The sequence below is a fragment of the Diabrotica virgifera genome, chromosome 10 (assembly GCF_917563875.1).
Source record: "Diabrotica virgifera virgifera chromosome 10, PGI_DIABVI_V3a".
Taxonomy (NCBI): domain Eukaryota; kingdom Metazoa; phylum Arthropoda; class Insecta; order Coleoptera; family Chrysomelidae; genus Diabrotica; species Diabrotica virgifera.
In genome coordinates, this window is record NC_065452.1 from 103,801,405 (window position 1) to 103,825,165 (window position 23,761).

At 33.7% G+C, this 23,761-nt stretch overlaps 1 protein-coding gene across 1 annotated transcript in view; it reads left to right on the top strand.

The window, feature by feature from the left end:
- The window catches only part of LOC126893430 (proclotting enzyme), an 80,916-nt gene that overhangs the window by 26,203 nt on the left and 30,952 nt on the right, over positions 1-23,761 (top strand). The window contains exon 2 of the mRNA XM_050663620.1: positions 12,425-13,091. Within this exon, the coding sequence (XP_050519577.1) occupies positions 12,425-13,091 (667 nt within the window). The remainder of the gene's footprint in view (positions 1-12,424; positions 13,092-23,761) is intronic.

The window sequence follows — 23,761 nt, forward strand, 5'->3', positions numbered from 1 at the left end:
TTCGCCAAAATGACTAATTTTCTCAGTAACAATTTATATCTTTACGAAAGGTCTCGGGGGCCCCAGCTTAGCACGGGCCTCCTCTTCCAATGGTATTTTTGATTTTATTACGCCAAAATAACTAATTTTCTAGCTAATAATTTAAATTTTTTTGTTATGGTCTCGTGGGCCCCAGCTTAGCCCCCTCAACTTTATGTTGAGGTCTAGGTTGCACCTATAAGGTCTTTTTAAAATTGTGTCATTTGAAACTATTTCGATGGGATTGGTTTTTAAAATACATATTTTTATTTTCCTCGTTAAAATTTATGCACGGCCAACGAAACGAGGGCCCTTGCGGGGCCCCTCTTGGCCGGGGACCCCGGGGCACTGCCTCGGTTGCCCCAATAGTAGTTACGGCCCTGTTCCCAAGTAGTTGTATTGTGACACACGTTTAATTCCCATTCTCATTTGGTTAACATACAGATTTGCTCGAGAGACGTAATACTAATTAATGAACTCTTTAAAAAATTAATTGTTTTTATATTTTTTGGGCCTTTATAAGCGATTTTATAAAAAGGCGGAAAAACATCTATCTGTTCTGGGGGTGAATTTACACATGTAATAAAAAGGTGGGAGGTTTTTTTTAACTTTCTAGAGGTTTATTTTAGAGTCGTATATATAAAGTATCAAATATTGGTTTACTGAAATTGGTGTAGTAAATTTTGAGTAAAACTTCTTCCAGTTTTGAAAAATTTGGATTTTAGTACGTCACTTATCGCGTTAATCATCATCATCAATGGTGCTATAGCCCTATGAAAGAGCCTCGACCTTCCCAAGTCTATTACGCCAGTCAGTCCTATCCATTGCCAACCGTTGCCAGTTTGCTGCGCCTATTTTTCTCCCATCCTCATCTACACCATCCTTCCATCTGAGTTTTGGCCTACCCCTATTTCTACTTCCCACAGGTTGTGACATAAGGATTCTTCTAGGAGGGTTGTTCTGCTGTGATCTTGCTAGATGTCCTGCCCACCTTAGTCTTCCTATTCTTATAAGAGATACTACGTCTTTACCACCAAATATATGTTTTTATCTGTGGTATACCACGTAGTTATACCTCCTCCCCCAAACACCATTTTCACAGATGCCACCGAATATTCCTCTCAGGATCCTTCGTTCAAATATAAGCAAAAGGTTTTCATCTGCCTTGGAGATGGTCCATGCCTCCGATCCATATGTCAACACTGGTTGTATAAATGTTTTGTAAATGGTTATTTTTGTTTTTTGGCCAAGTTTCTACTTCTCATATGTCTACTCAGTCCAAAATAGCATTTGTTTGATAGGATTATCCTTCTCTTGATTTCTTCCGTCATGACGTTCTCCTTGGTGATCAGGGAGCCTAAGTATGTGAATTTGTCCACCACTTCAAAGGTAGAGTTATCAACCGTGAATTGGTGACCGATGTTTCTGGCTCTATTGTTGGGTGTTGATGCCATCATCTTAGTTTTCTCCTCGTTTACTTGCAGGCCCATATTTTTTGAGACATTTGAGAAGGTGGTATACATTTCTTCTAGCTTGCGTGTTGTGCGGGCAACTAGGTACATGTCATCTGCATATGCCAAAATTTGGGACGACTGTTGTCTATTCAAAAGAGAAAAATGGTCAAACGTGATCGCGAACATCCATTAGTGGATTGCATAAGAAGAAGAAGAAGAATGTCTATTCAGGCATCTCTGACCGCCTTTTCCAGAGCTATTTTGAAAAGGAGACACGCCAGCGCATCTCCCTGTCTCAGTCCAACATCCGTTTCAAACGCCTGTGATTGTTCGCCCTGTATTTCGACTTTGCAAACAACTTTACGCATTGTAGCCTTATAGTCCAGAGAAATAAGGTTTTTGTCGGGACACTTGAGCAGCCAGGTTGCAAATAGATTTTTTGGGTACTATATACCTAATACATTATAAATACAAAAATGCCCGTCACAGTTCGGATGAGAAACATAGTTATTAACAAATAAGGGGCAAAAATGGCAGTTTTTAAACGCTTTTATTTAGTTCAATAGTTTGCGTCAAATCTTTAGACGTTAATTTGACTGCCTTTTCCCCAATGCAAATGAATGAAAATTTGCAGACATAATGCATTCGTGGGAACAATACACGAATAGTCAATAAAAAAAAATTTATGTTTATTAATTGTTTAAATAATAAAAAACGATTTTAATGGAAAATGCTTAAATTTTCTTGTTTTTTACAATGTAAAAACTTGAAATTTTACAGATTGTAGCTAATTATATGAACTATACATAATTTCACTTTTTACGTTAATTGTTTAGTTAGGTTATGCTTCATAAATAAACAATAAAGTTTCAAATTTTTTGCCGATTCCGACTACTTTTCATGTTAGTACATCATATGTTTTATACATATGTTAATAAACATGATGATATATTTTAATGTTTGAAAAGTGTAAGACTAAAAGTAAAAAATAAAAAAATATAAAAAAAATTTTTTAAAAACGCTTTTCTTTAGTTACGAGTGACTAAAATTAAAAATATTATAAAAAAATCAACTAAAAAGCAAAAAATAAAAAAAAATGAAAAAATCTAACACATTCGTTAAAGAAAAGCATGGGGCGAAAACCATTTAATTCGTTGAAGACGAGCCACGCTTTTCTTTGACGAATGTGTTAGATTTTTTCAATTTTTTTTATTTTTTGCTTTTTAGTTGATTTTTTTTATATGTAATATTTTTAATTTTAGTCACTCGTAACTAAAGAAAAGCGTTTCTTAAAAATTTTTTTCATATTTTTTTATTTCGTTTAAATCGCTACAGGTAAAAATAGGGTAATTAAATATCTTATTTATAATATTCTTCTTTTTGTAGATGAGCCAAGGTTTAAAATGGCACTTTTTGAATTTTGGTCCGATCCTTTTTTGTTTCGTAAAGTGCAAAATAAGACTAAAATTTCAAAAATAAAAAATATACTATAACTTTTGCGAAAATGACCTTAAGACTTTCATATTGCACGAAAAGTTGAGTCAAACATACCATATAATAATGCACAAAAAAATTTAAAACGATTCGTCAATTAGTTTAAATTTTATTCAATTTGTTTACCGCAAAGAGCTTTTTTTTTCTAAATGTTATTGTTCAGAAAATAATAAAGAAATAGCAATTCTGTGGAAACCACATGCAAGAATAATAGTTATATTTTTAAAGTATCGAAAAAAATAATTAAAAAGTCGTTTTTATCACTCCGAAAAAACTTTAGTAAAATAGAGTCATTTTTGGCTTCTAAACAATTTGAATAACTTTGTTAATATTGACTATAGAGTAAATCTACTTTAGGATTTCAAAAGTTGGTATTTCAATATGAATTTTCAGAAAAAAACTTTTTGCCTAGCTTAATTAGGTTCAAAGTTAGCCACTTTTATTATTGAATTCGCAGTTACTTCTATATACATCAAATTATCCAGTAACAGTGTTAGTTACCATACTACTCCGAAACGGCTTGGCCGATTTTTATAAAATTTTACACGTTTATCCTGTAGGACATTGAAGAGGTTTAAATCTATTTTTTATACCCACAAGTTATAAGGGGGTTGCCACCCTGACATTTTTTTTTATTTTTTGGGACAAAATTATCTACCTTAATTTTATATGATGTAGAATTAAAAATTACATACAACCCTTAATTTTCACTCTTCTATCACCAACCCCTATTTGTTAATAGCCATCTATATATATTTACATCTATAAAATTCTCTTGTCACAGTGTTAGTTTCCATACTCCTCCGAAACCGCTTAGGTAGGTCTTAGAATCGGTCGTAATCTATTTTTCATATCCCTGAGTGATAAGGGGAGTTCCCCCTAACATTTTGTAATATCAGGTGGGGTTGTGTGTACATAACATACTCTATAAGACTACGAGTACATACAAATTTAAAAAATTATGATCAAAATCCATCAACAAGTTCCAGTGATATTAATCGCAGCATATGTTTGCAGAATCAGTTTCATTTTTTGAGTGCACGTATTTTAGTAATTCCCCTCCACCGACTACGAATTAATTCCGTTCTAACGTCATTTTTAAAGCTTTATAAACCACTCTGTTGAGGTTCAAAGTTTACTCAAACTTTTACACATAACCTATATATCTTCAACTTCAAAATGGCTCTAGTTAGGTTGCTTAATTGTTATAAACAAAGTAGCCGTCAATTAAATAAAAAAAGTGGCTAACTTTGACCGTAATTAACCTAGGCGAAAAGTTTTTTTTTAAATTCGTATAAAAATATCAGTTTTTCAAATTCCATTGTAGTTTTAGCCTACAGTCAATATTAACAAAGTTATTCAAATTGTTTATAAGCCAAAAATGACTCTATTTTAGTGAAATGTTTTCTGAGTAATAAAAATGACTTTTTAATGATTTTTTTAAATGCGTTGAAAATATGACTATTCTTCTTTCATGTTGTTTTCACAGAACTGCTGTAGCATTATTATTTTCTGAACAATAACATTGCGAAAAAAAAGCTCTTTGGGATAAACAAATTGAATAAAATTTAAACTAATTGACGCATGCACTTTTTGTGCATTGTATGGACTGTTTGACTCAACTTTTCATGCAATATGAAAGTCCTTTTATATGCATTTAGTTTTATTTTGCAATATCCGAAGCAACAAATAATAGGACCAAAATTTAAAAAAGTTATTTTAAACCTTGGCTCATCTACTAAAAGATAAATATTATAAATAAGACATTTAATTACCCTATTTTTACCTGTAGCGATTTAAACGAAAAAACTCTCATTTTTGACCCTTACTTGTTAATAACTAAATGTCTCGTCCAAACTGTGACGGACATTTTTGTATTTATCATATATTAGGTATATAGTACCCAAAAAACCCATTTGCAACCTGGCTGCTCAAGTGTCCCAAACATGGTATATTTTTGCCTTATTTCCCTGGTGTATTAACCAATCTTATCAGTTTATCAGGGATGTGGAATTCATCCATGGCTTAATACAATTTATTTCTTAGGACACTATCATAGGCCGATTTAAAACCTACGACAAGATGGTATGTGTCGATATTGAATTCATTGGTTTTTTCCGGTATTTGCCTTAGCACAAAGATCTGGTCTGTTGTTGATAGACCAGGCCTAAAACCGCTTTGATATTCTCCAAGAAGCTCCTCTGAATGTGCACTTAGGCGACCATATAAGATACTCGGAAACATTTTGTAAGCTGTACTAAGGAGGGTTATTCCCCTATAGTTTCTACATTCCAATTGATCACCCTTTTTGTGTAGCGGACAAACGATTCCAATACACCACTCTTCCGGGATTTGTTCCTTATTCCAGGCTTTCAGTATTATTTTATATATTCGATTAGTCAGAGTAGCACCTCCATATTTAATAAGTTGCGCGGGTATACCATCACTTCCTGGAGATTTATTATTTTTTAGGTGTTTTATTGCATCCCGTACTTCTTGAATTGATGAAGGCTCTAATGGTGTATTGTTGCTTACTCCTGGGGGTGGTTGATTTGGATCTTCTACTTCGATAGTAAGTAGTTTTTTATAGTGTTCCACCCACCTTTTCAATATATCTTCTTTTGTATTGAGGATGTGTATCGAACCAGTCATTGCGTGATGGTGGTTTTTCTGGCCCTAAAATATTATTTGCTGCATCTTTAATATTATTATTACACATTTCCCATTGTTCGCTGTTTGTTAGATTCTCATTAATTATGTAGTTAGTTTCGATATAGTTTTGAAACCTTTCTACCGTTTGCGTATTTTTGAGGAGTTCAATATTAGAGCGTTGTTTTGGTACTTCTTCGCGTTTTAGATTCTAGCTCGAACTCTTGTGCCAATTAGAAAGTGAATCGCGTTAATACGCGCTAGAATAAGTGTGGCCAGTCCCTTTAATGCGCATAATTTTTGGTGTCTAAATTAATACGATAATGGCGTGTATTCTGTAACAATTCCGTTAAATTTTAGAGGCCTCTAAAATTTTAGCGCCCGCTAAAAATATTTTGGTATTCTGTAAATCATACATCCGTTAAAATCATAACCTAAACCGTTAAAACTCCCTCTAAATAAAAATATTTTAGAGGATGTCAAAACGTACCCGCTAAATTTTTAGCAGTCCGTTATGTGGTTTGATTATTTTTGTTGGGTTATGTTTGTATGAATAGTAATTTGTTATTTTTGTATTATACTGGAGATAAATATTTAAAAATGGCAAATGGCTTTTTATAATGTATTTGGTGAAGAAGTACTTAATAAATAATAATGAAAGGTAAGTCTCTTTTTACTTTACAATCGACACACTACACACTACAACACCTATAAGTAACAAAATTCAAATTTTTGTTTCTTTTTGTAGAGCTGATTTCAGATTAAACAAAAACAAAAAGTAATTGACCTGAAAGTAACTACAATTACCATTTCAAAAGAAGTAGGTACCTTGGTACCTACCTACCTAGAAATGTGATTGAAAAAGTGTTGGAAATCAAAGATGTTTGTCAAAGCAATTAAATCCTATTAATGCAGGAAATAGCTATTTGTATAACAAGGGAGGAAAGTGCTACTTTTCCTCCCGAGAATGAAGTTTACTGCCCGACGCGTAGCGGAGGGCAGTAATCATTCAAGGGAGGAAAAGACACTTTACTCCCATGTTATACATATGGTTTTTCCACCTTCCTCAAATGACAAGTCATTTTTTCATTTTTACTTAATTTATTTATGTAACTAACCAACAAAATTGATTAGAACTAAAACTAACAAGTAGGTACAATATAAGTGTCAACTGTCAAATATAAGTCAAATTATTAATGTAAACATTATTAAATCAAAATAACAATTTACTGTTTTTTACCGTTCTGCAAAATACATGGTGTTTTATAAATAAACGTTAAAATGGATAGATACTTACGTAATAGAAAATAGATATTGTACAGGGAGTCAATAAGTTATGTTTCATGAATAAAATACCATGACGTCACTTTTACTTTTCCTCCCTAGGGAGGAAAAGTACAACTTTGCTCCCTACAATAAGGTCCGGAAAAGTATACTTTCGGTAGAGGTAGGTGGAAAAATTATTTTAAGTTATTGTGGAACATTAGAGAGATTTTGCACCTCTTATTTTGCAATTCCGTTACGGTTATCGTTATACTACGTCTGCGCAGTAGCGAATATATGATCCGTTATCGTTATTAAACATAAGGGATTCCGTAATTTACGGAGGTTTAAAGTAGTGCTTATCGTTATCGTTATAGTAATGGTTAAATTGCTTTGTTGCAAGAATGTAAAAAAATCAGTAAAATTACATTTACATATATTCTAATTTTGATGACCTATAAATTAAAATATCAAAAACTGTTCAAGTATATGCTTAAAATTACAATAACGTTGTGAAGTGAGGTTATGTTTAAATAACGATAACGATGACACGAAAAGCCTACTTGACAGGCTAGCTGCTTTTTAACGTTGCCGTAATCGTTATGCTTAATAAAGTTAACCATAGCGGAGCCAAAATCAGCGATTATTTTAAGAGGTGCAAAATCTCTCTATTACAAAACGTACCAAATGTTTATAAAGGTGAAGTTTCAGAAGGTTTATAACCAGATGCAGATTAATAAGATGACCTTAATGTTATTGAAAATGGATCATTTGACCAAAATGAATGTCGAAGGGGAGAAGAAATAAGATATGCAATTTTTCAGCAATATTTTAATGTATAACTTTAAAAATAAAAATGTTTAATTGGAAAATATGAGTTTTACTAAAAAATAATTAAATACAATAAATATTATTTTCTAGAAAACTGTCGATTTCTTCTTCTTCTTAAGGTTTTTGGCCTCTGACAGTCAGTTTTCGGTCAATTTCTAGGTTAAAAGTAGTTCAAAAACGATCAACGTGCGACGTTGCCGTATTTGTTCCAAAACCTTTTAGAGGATTCCTCTAAAAAATATTATTTTAGAGGTCCTCTATAATATGTGTTTACAGAATATCAATCGAACCTAAAAGTTTTAGAGGACCGTTAAAAGTTAAATTTTAGAGGCCTCTTAAATTAAACGGAAATGTTACAGAATACACCCCAATGAACGTTAAACATTGACGTTAGTGTGGCCCCAGCATTAATTTTATGGAATAAAAGGATCAGATTTATATTTTTCCTCTAATCAGCGATTCCTGGGGCATATTGGTTGCCCTCACTGTCCAGTAAAAGCTGTAAATGATCGCTCAAAGCTTTTCTTTCATAATTCTGCCGTCTCTTGATGCATCCCTGCTCCTTCTACTGGCTTGAGCAATATGAGCCTCGTCGATATTGCCGACCAACCGGTTGCTATTTCTCCCACTTTTATTCCCATAAGGTGCATGCAATGCATCACTAGGTTTTAATTTTTTTGCCGAGGAACTGGGTAATTCAGAATTTTGTTCTGCAGCAAACTGGTTACCTATAAATTGTCTTTTGATATTATGCTTATTTCGATACGTCCCCTTACTTCGACTGCCTATTAAATGACAACCAGATTTAGGCATTTTTTCCGATTTTCAAAATAACAGTTTCAATTTCAGATAATATCATCATCATCAATTTCAATAATATAAAATACGTACTCGCTTTATAAGATGTATAACTCAACTGCCAAGTGGCAGCTGCACAGGCGTCGCGCGCGTTGTTGTATTATACGAACGAGTTTTAGCTAAGGTAGGACCGATTTTCGAGAGAATCCGAAGTCCATTTTACATATCTGGGGGTTATTATAGAAGAGAAAGGTCAGAAAGAATGGAAACTGAATGCCAAATTGGCAAAGGGAAATGAAAAGATGAGAAGCCTAAGACCACTGATAAAATCCAAATGTTTATCGAGAAAAACAAAGTTAGGGATAATAAAACGGTAATAAGGCCGACAATGACGTATGGTAGCGAAGTACGGACAATAAAAAAGTAAATACCGAGAAATTGCGAAGATGGGAAACGAAAACGCTCAGAGCGATAAAAAACATGGAGCTAGAGGAACTTTTTTTTTTAATTTATTTATTGTTTATACATATGACCTGGCCTCTAGTGACTAATCCAGGTCGTTTTTTCTTGATGGGATTACAGATATTTTTATATTTTTACATTTTTTACTAAATTACTAAATCTATTTTTACAATTTATTAATTAATTTGCCATAATCTATTAATTTTATGTTTTAAATTTCTTACAATTTTTTATTTTTTTGTTTAACTTATTTTTCAATTTCTCTTATATTTTTTGACCTTTAATAATTTATAATTTACTATATTTATTAATATATTTTACTAGCAGCCTCTACCCAGAACGTGAAGTGTAGCTCTTCATCCCTAGGAGGAGCCTGCTAGTATTTTCTTTTTCTATAAATCTAAAAACTATAACATAATTAAAATTAATATTGAATTTCAACAAATATACATTTAACAAATTTAAATAAACAATATACATTTGTTAAAATATTTTTGGTACCATCAACTCCCTTCTAAATTATAAAAACAGTCCCTCTATTTTCAGAAGAGAGTTGGTAGTTTTTTTTTTAATTTAAATCAATTTAATTTATTTTTAATTATATATTCAATTCAAGGATTCTCCAGTGAGCCTTAGGCCCTTAGCTAGTGACCCCTTGAACTGTTTATATTTCATTTATATATATGTACTATATATATATATATATATATATATATATATATATATATATATATATATATATATATATATATATATATATATATATATATATATGTATAAGTTTAATTTTCATTTTCATTTTTATTTAGTTTTTAACACATTTAATTCAGTGTTTTTAATAATTATATTATTTATTGAATTATTATTTTTATTTATTTATTTTATATTGAAATATTATTATTATAATTGTAAATATCTATTTTTGAATTTATGTTTAAAAATAGATATTTACAATTATAATAATAATAATTCAATATAAAATAAAAATTCAATATAAAAAGCTAGAGGAACTGTGTAAAAGCCTGATTCTCATTAGACGGCAACGGCAAGGCACGGGCAAGGTTTTCGGAGCCAATTCACACTGCGAAAGGGTTGCCGCGGGTTGGTTTTTTTTGTGTAGTGAACAATGTTGAAATTGAACGTTAATAAAATTGCTCTAATATTAGACGAAGAAACCGAAAATGGAAACAAATACTGCAGAAATAGAAGAAGACGTTGTTGGGTGATTAAAACGCTAAAGAAACTCACAAAAGAAGGAGAATTTGCAACCTTACACTCCGAACTTTTAGACGATCAGACAAATTTTTTTTAAATATAACCGAATAACAGTGGATGAATTTAACAACGTATTGCTGCATATTGAACCATAATATTCAAACTAGTTCTTGAGTAACTTATCAGAAAAACCAATGAAATACCAAGACAGTACAGATTACTGCATATGCAGACGATGCAGTTCTACACTTTAACACGACTAACTGAAGCGTTCAAAAACATTGATCCTGAAGCACGAAAAAGTAAGCTTTAAATAAACGAAGCAAAAACGAATTACATGACCGTCAAAAGAACACCTGACAATGAAAATTATATCACAATAGACAACTATACTCTTGAACGTGTGGATGCCTTCACATGTCTGGGCACAGAAATCAGAAGAATTCCGTAAGGATCAAAATTAATGCACGTATTTCCAGAGGGGAATCGTAAATACTATGCTATTAAAAGATTGATATAATAATAATAGTCTCCCGTTTTATACCGCTCACGTGGCTTTGGGAGTATGGCAGGGTAGTCTTCTATATCTAGGGCCTACGGTATACAAGGAAGGTAACAGGGCCAGTACTACGCTTGAACCGCCTATTATTACCCCTGGTTTTACCCAAGGTACTCATTTTATTCAGGCTGAGTCGACCTGGGGCCTATAAACATTTTAAAAATGTCTAGTTGTTCTTACCGGCGGTAGGATTTGAACTCCGTCTACCAGCACACGAGCCAAGCACACTACCGCTTAGCTACGCCGGCCCTTAAAAGATTGATGACATCGAAATTATTAGACAAAAGAACCAAAATGACTATCTACAGAACATTGATTAGACCCGTATGGTTGTGAAACCTGAGCAATGACGAAAAGGGATGAAGCCCAACTCAGTACATTCAAGAGAAAAATACTGAGAAAAGTATATGGCCCTAACAAGAGGAAGACGGCACATGGAGAATCAGTAGAGAAAGCGAGGTTAATGAATTGAATGAAGGTTACGATATTGTACAATTTGTGAAAAGTCAAAGACTGCCATGGCTGGGACATGTGCAGAGAAAAGACAATGAATAAACAACAAAGAAAATATTACAATGGAAGCTGATAGGAAGGCGAAAAAGAAAGAAAGGGCCAGAACGAGAGGGATGGATGACGTGGAAGACGAGATGAAAACCACGAACATAAGACAATGGAGAAAAAATACACAAGAGAAATCCGAATGGAAGGACATAGCCAGACAGGCAAAGACCCATCCAGAGTTATGATGCCAAAAGAAGAAGAAAAATTGGCGCATATTGAGGGACCTCTTCAAAAACAAAACACTTCTTTTCTCTATCGTCTTTATAAAACTGATTTTAAATAACCAAGATTGCAGATTGCTTGCCGGTAAGGTATTCACACTGTCGTGACCTTCACGGCACATGCTAGGCAAAGATTGTTTCGAAAAGAACGTCGCATGCAAAGCCGGTCGCTTGCCGGTACCTGGCACGTATAGTGTGAATTTAATCCCGTGAAGTTCATAAGATTTTATGTAAAATGTATCTTGCCGAGCCAATGCCTTGCCCATGCCAAGCACTGTGCTTACATGATAGTGAGAATCAGCCTTAACGAACCAAGCATCAGTCGCTTCAAAAAGGGACAGATAGTGAGATGGGTGGGGCACGTGATTAGAATGGAAAGAGAAAGGATGTCAAAGACGATCCTAAAACAAGGCCCAATCAGAAAAAGAAGGAAAGAACGACCTAGACAAAGATGGTTTGATAGCGTACAGGAAGATCTCAGAAAAGAGAGAATTGATGGTTGGGAAGAAAGAGCAACACACAGTGATGAATGGAGGAGAATATTAAGTCAATTTAGTAGGCAAACAGCATGATTGGGCAAGATGCCACCCCACTTACCCCACTTGAAGCATGCTTCATGTAGATTTAATGACCAGGTTCTTAATTTAAGTTCAATAATAAGATTTAATAAAGGTTATTATATGGGAAGATTAATAGTAAAAAGAAAAAATCGAGTAGATTTTCGTACTTGAGTATATAGTATTTTATCTACTTACAGTACATAATATGTACTGTTATATTATATTATAATATAGTCTCATTCAGATCCTGCAACTCTGTAAATTGAAATCTAGTTAATTTTTTAAATCAAAATATAAATAATTTAGAGAAATTTTAATACATAAAAATATTGGTTTCAGGAAGACTTTCTATACTGTGTTTTCTGTTTCCTTTAACGTCAGAATATTCAAATAAGGAGTTTTATAATCTGCGACTGAATCCTCAAAGTAATCAGAGATGGATACGAGAATCAACATTTGACCGAGCGCCTTTTAATTATCCTGGACCATTTCCGCCCAGATCAATATCTCCGCATTATTATCCATATCATCCTCACCAACAAAGGAATGTTGAAAGGAATTTTCCACCGTATCAATACAGAAATATCGACAGACAGTACCAGGGCCTGGAAAATGGTGATACTGCAGCTGGTAGACATTTTAAACCCGAAACTATATACAAGATAACAGAAACTTTGGGAGCTCTTAATACTGTAGGTAGGTATTTGGTCAACATGACAAGAGGCGGAGAAAATAGTAACAGCATCTCATCAGATGTACCAAGTGCTCTCTATACTTTAAGTAAAAATGTGCTGGGTAGGAATGTTACTGATACTATTGCTCCATTTGTCAGAGAAGCCTTACCTGCTATTGTTGACAATGACGGTGAAGAAAGTAATAACGATAAAAACCCTAATAAAATTAAAAAATACAAAATAGACGTCAACAATCAAAATAGCAAAATCGACGACAAAAAAGATGATAATGATGATCCAAGGAGTTGTACAACTCCCGAAGGAACCGATGGGTAAGCAATTTCTTTTATTATTTGTACATATAAGTTTATCGAAAATACCTTCTTTATACAAACTTTATAAAGTTCGGTATACAATATGTTTACATTTGGATTAGATATAGGCGACTGAAGGAAGCGCTAAAATCGGCAACATTGCTTATTCCACTATCGTTGTTTAATCGCCGAATGACGGCGGGGGACGGAGCGACGTAGTCAAGAGTTGACATTCAACTCTCAATCATGCCTATTCTGTAACTCATTTCGATGATAGAAGTCAGGAAAATCGAATAGAAGTGGCCAAGTCGAATAGAAATAGTCAAAATCGGTATTCTATAACTCCCTCAGAATCTCTACAATCGGAATAGTGAATAGAAATGACTTCGACACCATTTACCCTGTCGAAATTAGATTTTGATAATCGGAATTGTGTTTAACGCAAGCGCATTGTAATTTGTTTTGACGTTTAGATTTTATATCTACTAAAAATAATTTATTACTACTTATTCATCAATATTTATAGTATTTTTACCGTTTGTATCTACTTACTTTTAGTCTGTAGTGGTATTTACTGAGGCAATTGTATATTTAATTAAGACATGTACGAGTATGCATCAACCTAACCTTAAAATTGATTTCGTATCCGAAATTCAGATTCTGAATGCTGAATGTTTGCCAGTCACAGTGTTGCCAAACATTTTTTATTTATTTCTTGTACAATTTCAATCAATGGCATAATGTACAAGAATAGATTGTACAAGAACGTTTAAAATATAAAGATAGACGTAAAGCGTTGATTGATAAATATATTATACCAGTTTACTTGTATTTGTATTAATTAACGCTTATAGAAAAGAAAATAATTATAGAAAAGATGCCGTTTTTGGGAAAAGTTGTTTATCAGTTATTTTAGCTGGAATCAAATCTTAAGAATGTCTATACTTATTATTAGTAATATCTTACATTATACATCTTAGCTTCATTTATCTTTTTTATTTATCAGTTTACCTTCTTTTTATAACAATTTTAATTAACTTTGATTTAAAACCATTTATCATCTTTTGAGGTTTTTGTGTCCAATATTTACACTAACATCTTATTGTTTACTTTTCAAAACTTTTCTTTTTTGCTATTTCAAAACTATTTTTAAAAAAGCAATTGTATGTAATGTGATAATATGAAAAATTGAAGATATGGCAACGGTGTCGTATTTCAAATTTAGAACCAGTAACAAACCGGTCACAGAACACTAATTTCGCTTGACAATGCGGGGTTGCCACCCTCGCTTGACCGCGTGATTGCCGATTTCGATTTAACTTGCTTACGATGTGAGTTACAGAATACCGATCCAAACACGAAAATGACGCGATAGATATTAAACATTCCGATTTCGGGTAATTACGATTCGACTTGGTCATTTTTTTTTCGATTTGTTAAAAGTTACAGAATAGGGCTGAATATGTGAGGTTCATCCCTTTCACATTACATCCACGTGGGTTAGAGTCCTGTGTTGCCCTGGTTAATATGCAGGTATATTTGCAACATCCAATATTATTATCAACAACATGTAGTACCATTTAATAATTTGTAACATTTAAAGGGTTTTTACCCAAAATATTTTGGTGGCTCACACATGCATGCTATTGGTTTTTAACCCTGATGATGGATTTTTTAATCCGAAAACGTTTTGTTAATTGTGATGTAACTCTTATTAAATATGCTCTTTACAAAGGATCCAGTATTTTTTTGTGATTTATGATATACAGCCAGCTACAGGAATTTTATTTTTCTGGTAGATACTTCTTATTACCTTTGCGAGTCCATATAACCGCATTCATTTTTCTGGGCATACTGTTACTTAAGCTTCAAATTTCATTTTGTGGAATTGTTTCCCATTCCTTGAAAAGGGTCACTTTGAGTTGATCTAAGGTAAGAAAAGTAGGTATCCGGCTTCGGATACACCTACCAAGCCTGTCTCAAGCATTCTCGATGGAATTTAAATCGGGACTGCGCGCTGGCCATGCCATACGAGTACTAGTAATATCAACTTCATCTGAGTAATCTCTGACAATGCAGGAGGCATGAGAGCGTGCATTGTCATGCATCAGTGTGAAGTTTTCTCTAATACATAGTGCATATGGGACAACATAATGTTGCAGTATCTCATTTATGTACCTATCAGTGATCAGAGATTCCCTAGGGACAATGTACAATTCTGTACGCGCCTACGAAGATACACCAGCGCACACCTTAACTGAACACCCTTGAAAACACTCTAGGGCTAAAAGTGCTCTCGGTATATCGTTCACCATCTCTTCTCCAGACTCTTCCCCGACCATCCGGGGAACGTAGACAAGATATGGACTCATCGCTAAATATCACATTTCTCCAGTCATCTCAGGGCCATGTCATCCCCGTCGCATCAGGCGGCATCACAAGAGGGGCGGCATAATCAGTAAAATCAAAAAAAATTGTCAGATTGTGTAAAAATGTTATCAGAAACTTAGGTCAGAAACTATAGAAAAAATGAAATGTTACAGACAATATGGCTAATGACCAAATGAAAATTTAATGAAATTGCAGAAAATCTTGATAGAAGTTCCGAATTTCCAGCTGAGAATGAAATTCGAGCCAGGAGAAAAAAACGTTTATTTGATTACGAAAAATCTGTGGACGAGCTCTTAACAGATGAAGTTAAATATAAGATTGTTCATCTATACTCATATTTTAGATATTGCCGTTAATTCTTTGATTGATCGATTTCGCTTCAATAACTAGTAATAAAAATTTTAAATTTTTATATATTTTTAAACTGAAGGAAATAGATGATAAAACACGAGAAAAATATTGTATGAATCTTCATTCAATACTTTCTATAGACAAAGAATCTGATATAGAGGCAAATGATCTTCTAGAAGACTTGCGTGATATATCGCAAGTGATACCATACTCCATAAAACATTTATGAGGTTTTGAACTATATGTGTCAAAATGACCTAATTTCTGTATATAGGTACCCAAATGTAGTTGTATCACTAAGAATTTTATTAACACTCCATGTCTCGGCAGCTAGTGGGAAAGAAGTTTTTCAAAATTAAAAATTATTAAAAACTATTTACGAAGCCATAAGACAAACCAAACTAAAAAAATAGCACTTATTTTAATTGAGTTGTCACTAGCTTCTACACTTATCTATCCCCACTAGACTACATCAATCAGATTGATGAGTTTGCCAAAATTAAAGTCAGAAAGGTAAAATTATAATTTTTTTAATGTTACTTAATGTAATGTTAATACATATTTTATTTAATAAAGTATGTTTTAAGGGCTTAGGGACATGGCGCAAAAATGTCTCTCTAATGTGTTTTAAGTGCATTCATTTTTTTCGAATCCTGAAAAAACTAATAAGTATTTTTGAAAAATTTAAACGCAGCATGAAAGATTACATTATTACCAAGGACCGAAAGCCCCTTACAATAACCAAAAAGGTTCTTTTGAAAAACATATTTACTTATTAAAATAAAAATTATAGAAGTTTTCAGGGACTTTCGGCCCTCGGTAATAATGCAATTTTTCATTCTGCGTTTAAATTTTTCAAAAATACTTATTAGTTTTCTCAGGATTCGAAAAAAATGAATGCATTTAAAACACATTAGAGTGACATTTTGCACCTATGCCCTTAAAATAAAAGTTTTCGTTCATTTTTAACCCGGTCTATACAGGGTGTTTCATTAATAATTGTCCATATAGTAACTGAAGAAACCTTAGCACAAAATACGAAGATTTAACCTAAAATACTTAAATAAAATGTGGTTGCTTACTGAGTTACAGGGTGTTTTATCTAAAAATTTTAAAACTATTTTTGCTCAGCATTTTAAAACTATTCAACGTATCCTTTTCATACTTGGCAGAAAGTGCGACTGCTAGACACCGTACTAAATTATGATAAACAAACGTTTCTAGCTACTACCAGAGGCGTACGACAGGGGATGGTAAATGGTTGACCCTTCTCAAATTCTACGTCAGTGGAGGAATTACTATTTTAGTACCATTTTTAGATTCTTCAATACTTTATTCGTAAATAATATACTCTTCATTGGTAATGATAAAGTCATTAGTTTTCGAGATAATTGAAGTTAAATATGAAACGGCACAGTTATTTTGATTAATTTATATGATTAAAATTTAAAAATTATTTGTACCCAGTACTTTAAAACTATTTGGCGTATCCTTATCATGCTTGTCAGAAAGTGTAGGTACTGTACACCCTACTAAATTAAGGTAAATAAACATTTCTAGCTACTACCAGAGGCGTACGACAGGGTATAGTGGCTGGTTGACCCTTCCCAAATTCTACGCCACTGACGAAATTGCTATTTCAGTGCAATTTTTTGATTTTGCAATACTTTTTATGTAAATAATATACTCTTCATTCCTAACGATAAAATGATTAGTTTTCGAGATATTTGAAATTAAAAATAAAGCAACACAATACATTAATCAAAATAACCGTGTCGTTTCATTTTTAACTTCAAAGATCTCGAAAACTAATGACTTTATCATTACGAATGAAGAGTATATTATTTTCATAGAAAGTATTGGAGAATCCAAAAATTGAACTAAAATAACAATTTCGCCAGTGGCGTAGAATTTGGAAAGGGTCAACCATTCACTTTCCCCCGTCGTACGCCTCTGGTAATAGCTATAAACGTTTGTTTAACACAATTTAGTAGTTTGTACAGTACCTATATTTACTGCCAAGTATGAAAATGATATGTCGAATAGTTTTAAAATGCTGTGCAAAAATAGTTTTAAAATTTTTAGATAAAACACCCTGTAACTCAGTAAGCAACCACATTTTATTTAAGTGTTTTAGGTTAAATCTTCGTATTTTGTACTAAGGTTTCTCCAGTTACTATATGGACAATTATTAATGAAACACCCTGTATAGACATTTGAAATAACAAAAATTGCCGGAGAGCCAAATTTTAGTGGAGAGCTAGGGTATACCATAACAAATAAAGTTTTAAAAGTCCCCATCGATCCCATGTGTGCAACAAAAGTTATTCCGGGTCAAAGGTCAAAATTTGAGATTTTTTGGATTTTTTTCGAAAACCGTAAGTTTTATCAAAAAAGAACCTTAAACCAAAGTTGTAGATCTTAAAATTATCTACAAAAATAGTCCTTACTATTTTTTTCCTAAGAGTTACCATTCCTGAGATATCGCGATTCTAAGAGTCACATTATACATTATGCACACGTTTCCACACCACCTACCTGTGAGGTAGTGTACTCGGCGCGTTTTTTTACCGTGGTTTCCCCTGTAGGCTAGTGATGTTGATTATAGTTACTTTCGAGTATTCGTTACAAATCGTTACTATTGTATAAAGTAATCATTTAAAGTATTCGTTACTTTGATTACTTTTGTTACTTTTGTATTTGAGTACCGGTAATCATATCGGGAATCGCATTTCTCAGCACATATTTTGTATTAGTATTAGTAGGATACTTTGATTACTATGATTACTCTTGTATTTGAGCACCGGTAATCATATCGAGAATCGCATTTCGCAGTATTTCGTAAGTATAAGTATAAGATCCGATATAACGACCTTCACCGATCTATTTAATGGATAGAAATTAAATGATATGTAATTGTTCTGTCATTGCTGCTCCACAATATCAGTAATCTCGAGTAATCTGTTTGCATCAATTAAGTGCCAAAAACAAACCCTCTGAACTCTAGATGAGTACCTTAGCAGTAACCCTGGGCACCCAGGTGCTTCGGAGGTCGGTTCTGATTGCAAATTTGTGTTCAGTGACCCCAAATACCCCGAAATAAGAAAGTCTGGCCCTTAATATACTGATTTTAACATGTTTATGCATTTTTTTCGATGTGTTTTATACATTTTAAAATGTAATAATGCATTTCCACCTATTTTTTTTATTGTAGACTTTTTTCCAGACGTCATCCTAATCCTAAATACAATGCAAAAAGTTGCAAGTCTCTATGTACCTACTATATTGACCAATAGATTTATTCCTGTGTTTTTAGTGTTAAATGCCCTTGTCTAATAAAAACAATGCCATACCTACATGTAAAATTAAAGTTGATGATCATAGTCTAGAAATATTATCATATCTACATATTTTCCGGTCAATCTAAGCTATTTTTTTCTAGGCCTGATAAGAATAGTGTGTATTTATTACTAAAATCTAATATGATGCATTTTTATTTTCAAAAGAACTAACATCTGTGAAATTCTGTGAATTATCTACCTCGACAAATCGTATAGACATCTGTTTCTGGGTGCATGCTTTGTTAAATCAGATACATCCCTCTGTTTCAGCTACTTCTCAGCGCCCTGTAATCCTGTAAAACTCTTCATAGCCTTCGTCCTTCATAGATAAAATTTTAGTTAACTGTACTGATACCGAACACTCGTGGAATACCCGTCCGATTCCGATATCAACCGATTGTAGATACAATACTCAAATAGGCACTCGCTCTGATACGATTGGTACGAAGTAACGAAGAAATCAGAGTAATCAAAGTAATCAAAGTAGCGATTTACCTCTCTGTATAGTAATCGTTACCTTCGGTATTCGTAAGTAACGAGTACTTTGTAACGAATAGTTACTTTTTCAACATCACTACTGTAGGCCTACTCCACTAACTGTTTTGACAATATTTTAGGATAATTTAAGAAAACAATACCGGTCAAGTTCTAGATATTACCTTATTATTGATATTGATGATATTGCTATTAATTATTAGGTTAACTATTGTTTTGATTTCTTTAGATATTTTAATCAGATTCATATTCTTGAAAGTCTACTTCAACAGTCAAGTCTTCTTCGATTTCATCTTCTTCCTCTTGCTGGATGTTCAAAAATTGTTCAAATGTGACTGAGTCACTGGTCTATTCATTAAAATCACAGGAGTCTTCCTCTGTTGTACTAAACTTGACATTTGAGCAAGACTGACCTCGGCAGTTGGTACACGCTAGAGAACACAGCAACCCGACTTTTTTACATCCACATTTGGCACTACAACCTTTTTTGCAATTGCAAAAAATATTGTTAAGGAGTTTTTCTGGAGCAGGTGGGAGTAAGGTTTTAATCGGTTCCAGAGTATTATCTATTAATTTCCAACCCCAGTCTTCTGGATTCAGTTCATTGCCTAGCCATGTTTGAACTTGATAATATACTCGAAACAAATGTTGAAAAGCAGATGCTGATGTTGGAGGAAGACATGATAGTTGTACTTGATTCTTGTTTCGCGTATTTTTTACAAAAGTTAAGTATCGGTATTTATCAAGATAACTAATTTTTTTTTGAACTCCATAAACCGCAAGAAGAAAGCGAATTCCTTCCGTAATTATTGTTTGCGGTGTGGAATCAAGTACTGTAAAAACTTTACAGCAGTCAGTCAAATCTTTTTTTTTTTCGAATAATTTAAGTACTGACGTTTTGCTCCTTATGTAGATTGCTGTAAAAATAAAATGTACTTTTGGCATTTGGGATAAGCCGATAAACTTTTCGAAGAATATATCTCTGTTCGCTGTTGAGCCCTTCCAGGTTTCAGAAAATAAATAACTTTATCTACTGGAGTCCTTACAGTAAGCAGTACCTACTGTCGAGTCAGTACATGGCAGTGTCCGTGTTTAAAAGATATTTCTGCTTTATACATACGGCGAGCCATATGGTTTGTTTTTCGTTGTTTTAAGGTGAAGGGATGATGGGCTTACTAGCCCACTTGAGATTGAAACCTATGATAAGAATGTATTGCAGTTTTAAGGAATGTGTAGATATTGGATATTATGTTTTTAAGTCAGTCGAGTTTGTAACATTCTTCGGATAACATCCAAATAAAAACTTTGTTTTAAGCTACACTTGCGTATTTTTAATAGGGGTAATTTTCTGTAATCGAAAGTTATTTTCTATAATTTAATTTCGAACCTATAGGGATCTTTGCGTGAAGTAACTCGTGGACATCCCAACGTAACATTTGGCGACCGTGACAGGACTTATATACGGGTGTGCTTAAAAGTTAGTTGTTTCCGCTTATTTTAGTGTAAACTTTTTTCCGGCGAATAAATTCGTTTGTCGTGAGGCTCGGCCGAAGTTATTACCTTTTTAAGCGAGAAAATATGGCATTGGAATTAGAAACAAAACGCCGAACAGTGCTTCGTAATGCTTTTACGACAGCTGCTAATGTTTTGGACAATTTGTTATCTGAAACGGTGGACACTCGACCCTGGCAACAAATTAGTGTACAGTGGGAACTTTTACAAGTTAAGTACAATGAGCTTTGTGTCGTGGAAAGTGCGGTATTTGAAGCTATGGTCAAAAAGGCTTCCGAAGCAGAATTAATCAGTGAGATGGAGGCAAAGGATAGATACAGCACACGCTACTATGAACTGAAGTACAAATGTGAAGACAGACCCAGTTTAGTAAGTTCAGAGTCATCAATAAAAGGTAAGCGCAGTTTTAAATTACCTCCAATCGAATTCAAGAAATATTCTGGGGACTTGATAGATTGGCTTCCATTTTGGTCGCAGTTCAAAGTAGTGCATGATGATCCATCGATTGATTTAAACGACAAAATAGCTTATTTGAGACAAGCCACTGTAGACGGTAGTAAGGCCAGACGTTTAGTGGAGAGTTTTCCTGCAGTAGCCGATAATTACTCTAAAATTATAAAGAGTTTGAAGTCTAGGTTTGGCAGAGAGGATCTCCAGATTGAAGTATATATTAGGGAGCTGTTAAAGTTAATTTTGAGTCGAGTTTCTAGTAGTTCTTGTAATGTTTCTGCACTATATGATATGATAGAGAGTCAACTTCGATCACTTGAGACCTTAGGCATAACTGCTGACAAATATGCGGCAATATTGTATCCCCTTATTGAGTCATGTTTACCGGAGGATCTGATCAGACTATGGCATAGATCTTCACAGTTTTTAAGGCCTTCTGGTTCCGTATCCATGCACAATGTTGAAGAATCTGCAGAAGTTTCAACTTTGGAGACAAGATTAAGTGGGCTAATGAGTTTTCTACAAAATGAAGTTCAAAATGAACAAAAAATTAATTTAGCAACGGAAGGTTTTGGTTTATCGACTGAAAATAAATATAAATCCAATAACCTGGTTGAAAAGAAGAATATAAAATTACCAAAGCAAGGAACTGATCAGCCATCAGCGACCGCTGCTGGGTTGATAAATTATGAGGTTGACAGGTGTATTTTTTGCGAAGGACATCATGACAGTATCAATTGTTTTAAAGCACAAAAATTGTCTATGGAACAGAAACGACGAACATTGTCAGAAAAGAAAGCCTGTTTTCGATGTTTGAAGGTGCGACATTCTTCGAAGAAATGTAGAGCACGTTTGAATTGTATTTTGTGTTGTAAATCCCATGTTGTTTTGATGTGTCCTGATTTACCTGTTAACAAAATTAATACATCGACCTCAAGTATTAGCCGCTCGGAAGAAAATAGGACTGAGGATCAGACGCTTGCGAGTTTGAATAATACACAGGTTTTTTTACAAACTCTGCGAGTAAACATAAGAAGTGCACATGGTACTAAACAAGTAAGGGCACTTATTGACACTGGATCGCAGAGAACATATATTTTACAGCGTACCGCACAAGAAATGGGTTTTTCTGCTAAAGGAACGGAAAATATCGTACATACGTTATTTGGCGGTAAAAGTACTTCTGAACAACGACATAAATTATACAAGGTAACTGCGAGTGAAGGAGCTTACTCTTGTTCATTTGATGCCTTAGATCAACCAAAAATTTGTGCAGATGTCTCTCCTGTTTATCACGGCCCTATGGTTGAGGAACTTGTGACATGAATATTTCGCTCAGCGATGTCGGACATATACCTAGCACCAATTGAGATTTTGTTGGGAGCTGATGTTGTAGGCAAATTGTATACAGGGAGGAAATTTCAGTTACAGTGTGGTCTTGTAGCAGTTGAAACTTTGTTAGGTTGGACTCTTATGGGCAAGGTGCCGGCAGTTGCTTCTAATTTCAGCACATCTATGATGTCGATTGCGTTGTTTGTTGATAGTTCTTCTGTGGCGAAACTCTGGGAGCTTGATATTATTGGGATAACCGATCCTGTAGAAAAATTGACACGAGAGGTGGCGGCCCAGGAGGCTAAGAATTTTTCTATGAGACTATCCGATGTGACAACGAAGGTAGGTATGAGGTTATGTTACCTTGGTTGAACAAGCATCCTTTAATTTCAGATAATTTAGTTGTCGCTAGAAGAAGGTTAGATACTACTTTAAATAAGTTGAAAAAGTCCAATTTGTTTGAATCGTATAATTTAATATTCAATGAGTGGTTGAACGAGGGTGTGATCGAAATAGTAAATAATCCCGAAGAGAATAATTGTGTGCACTATTTGCCTCACAGGCCCGTTATTAAAAATACTAGCGAAACCACGAAAATTAGGCCAGTCTTTGATGCATCATCTCATGAACAGGGTCGTCCTTCTTTGAACCAGTGTTTAGAGGTAGGGCCTAATCTTATTGAACTTATTCCTTCTGTGCTATTACGGTTCAGACAACAAAAAATAGGTGTGGTGTCGGATATTCTAAAAGCTTTTCTTCAAATTTCTGTACATTCGAAGGACAGAGATTTTTTGAGGTTCCTATGGGTAAACAATG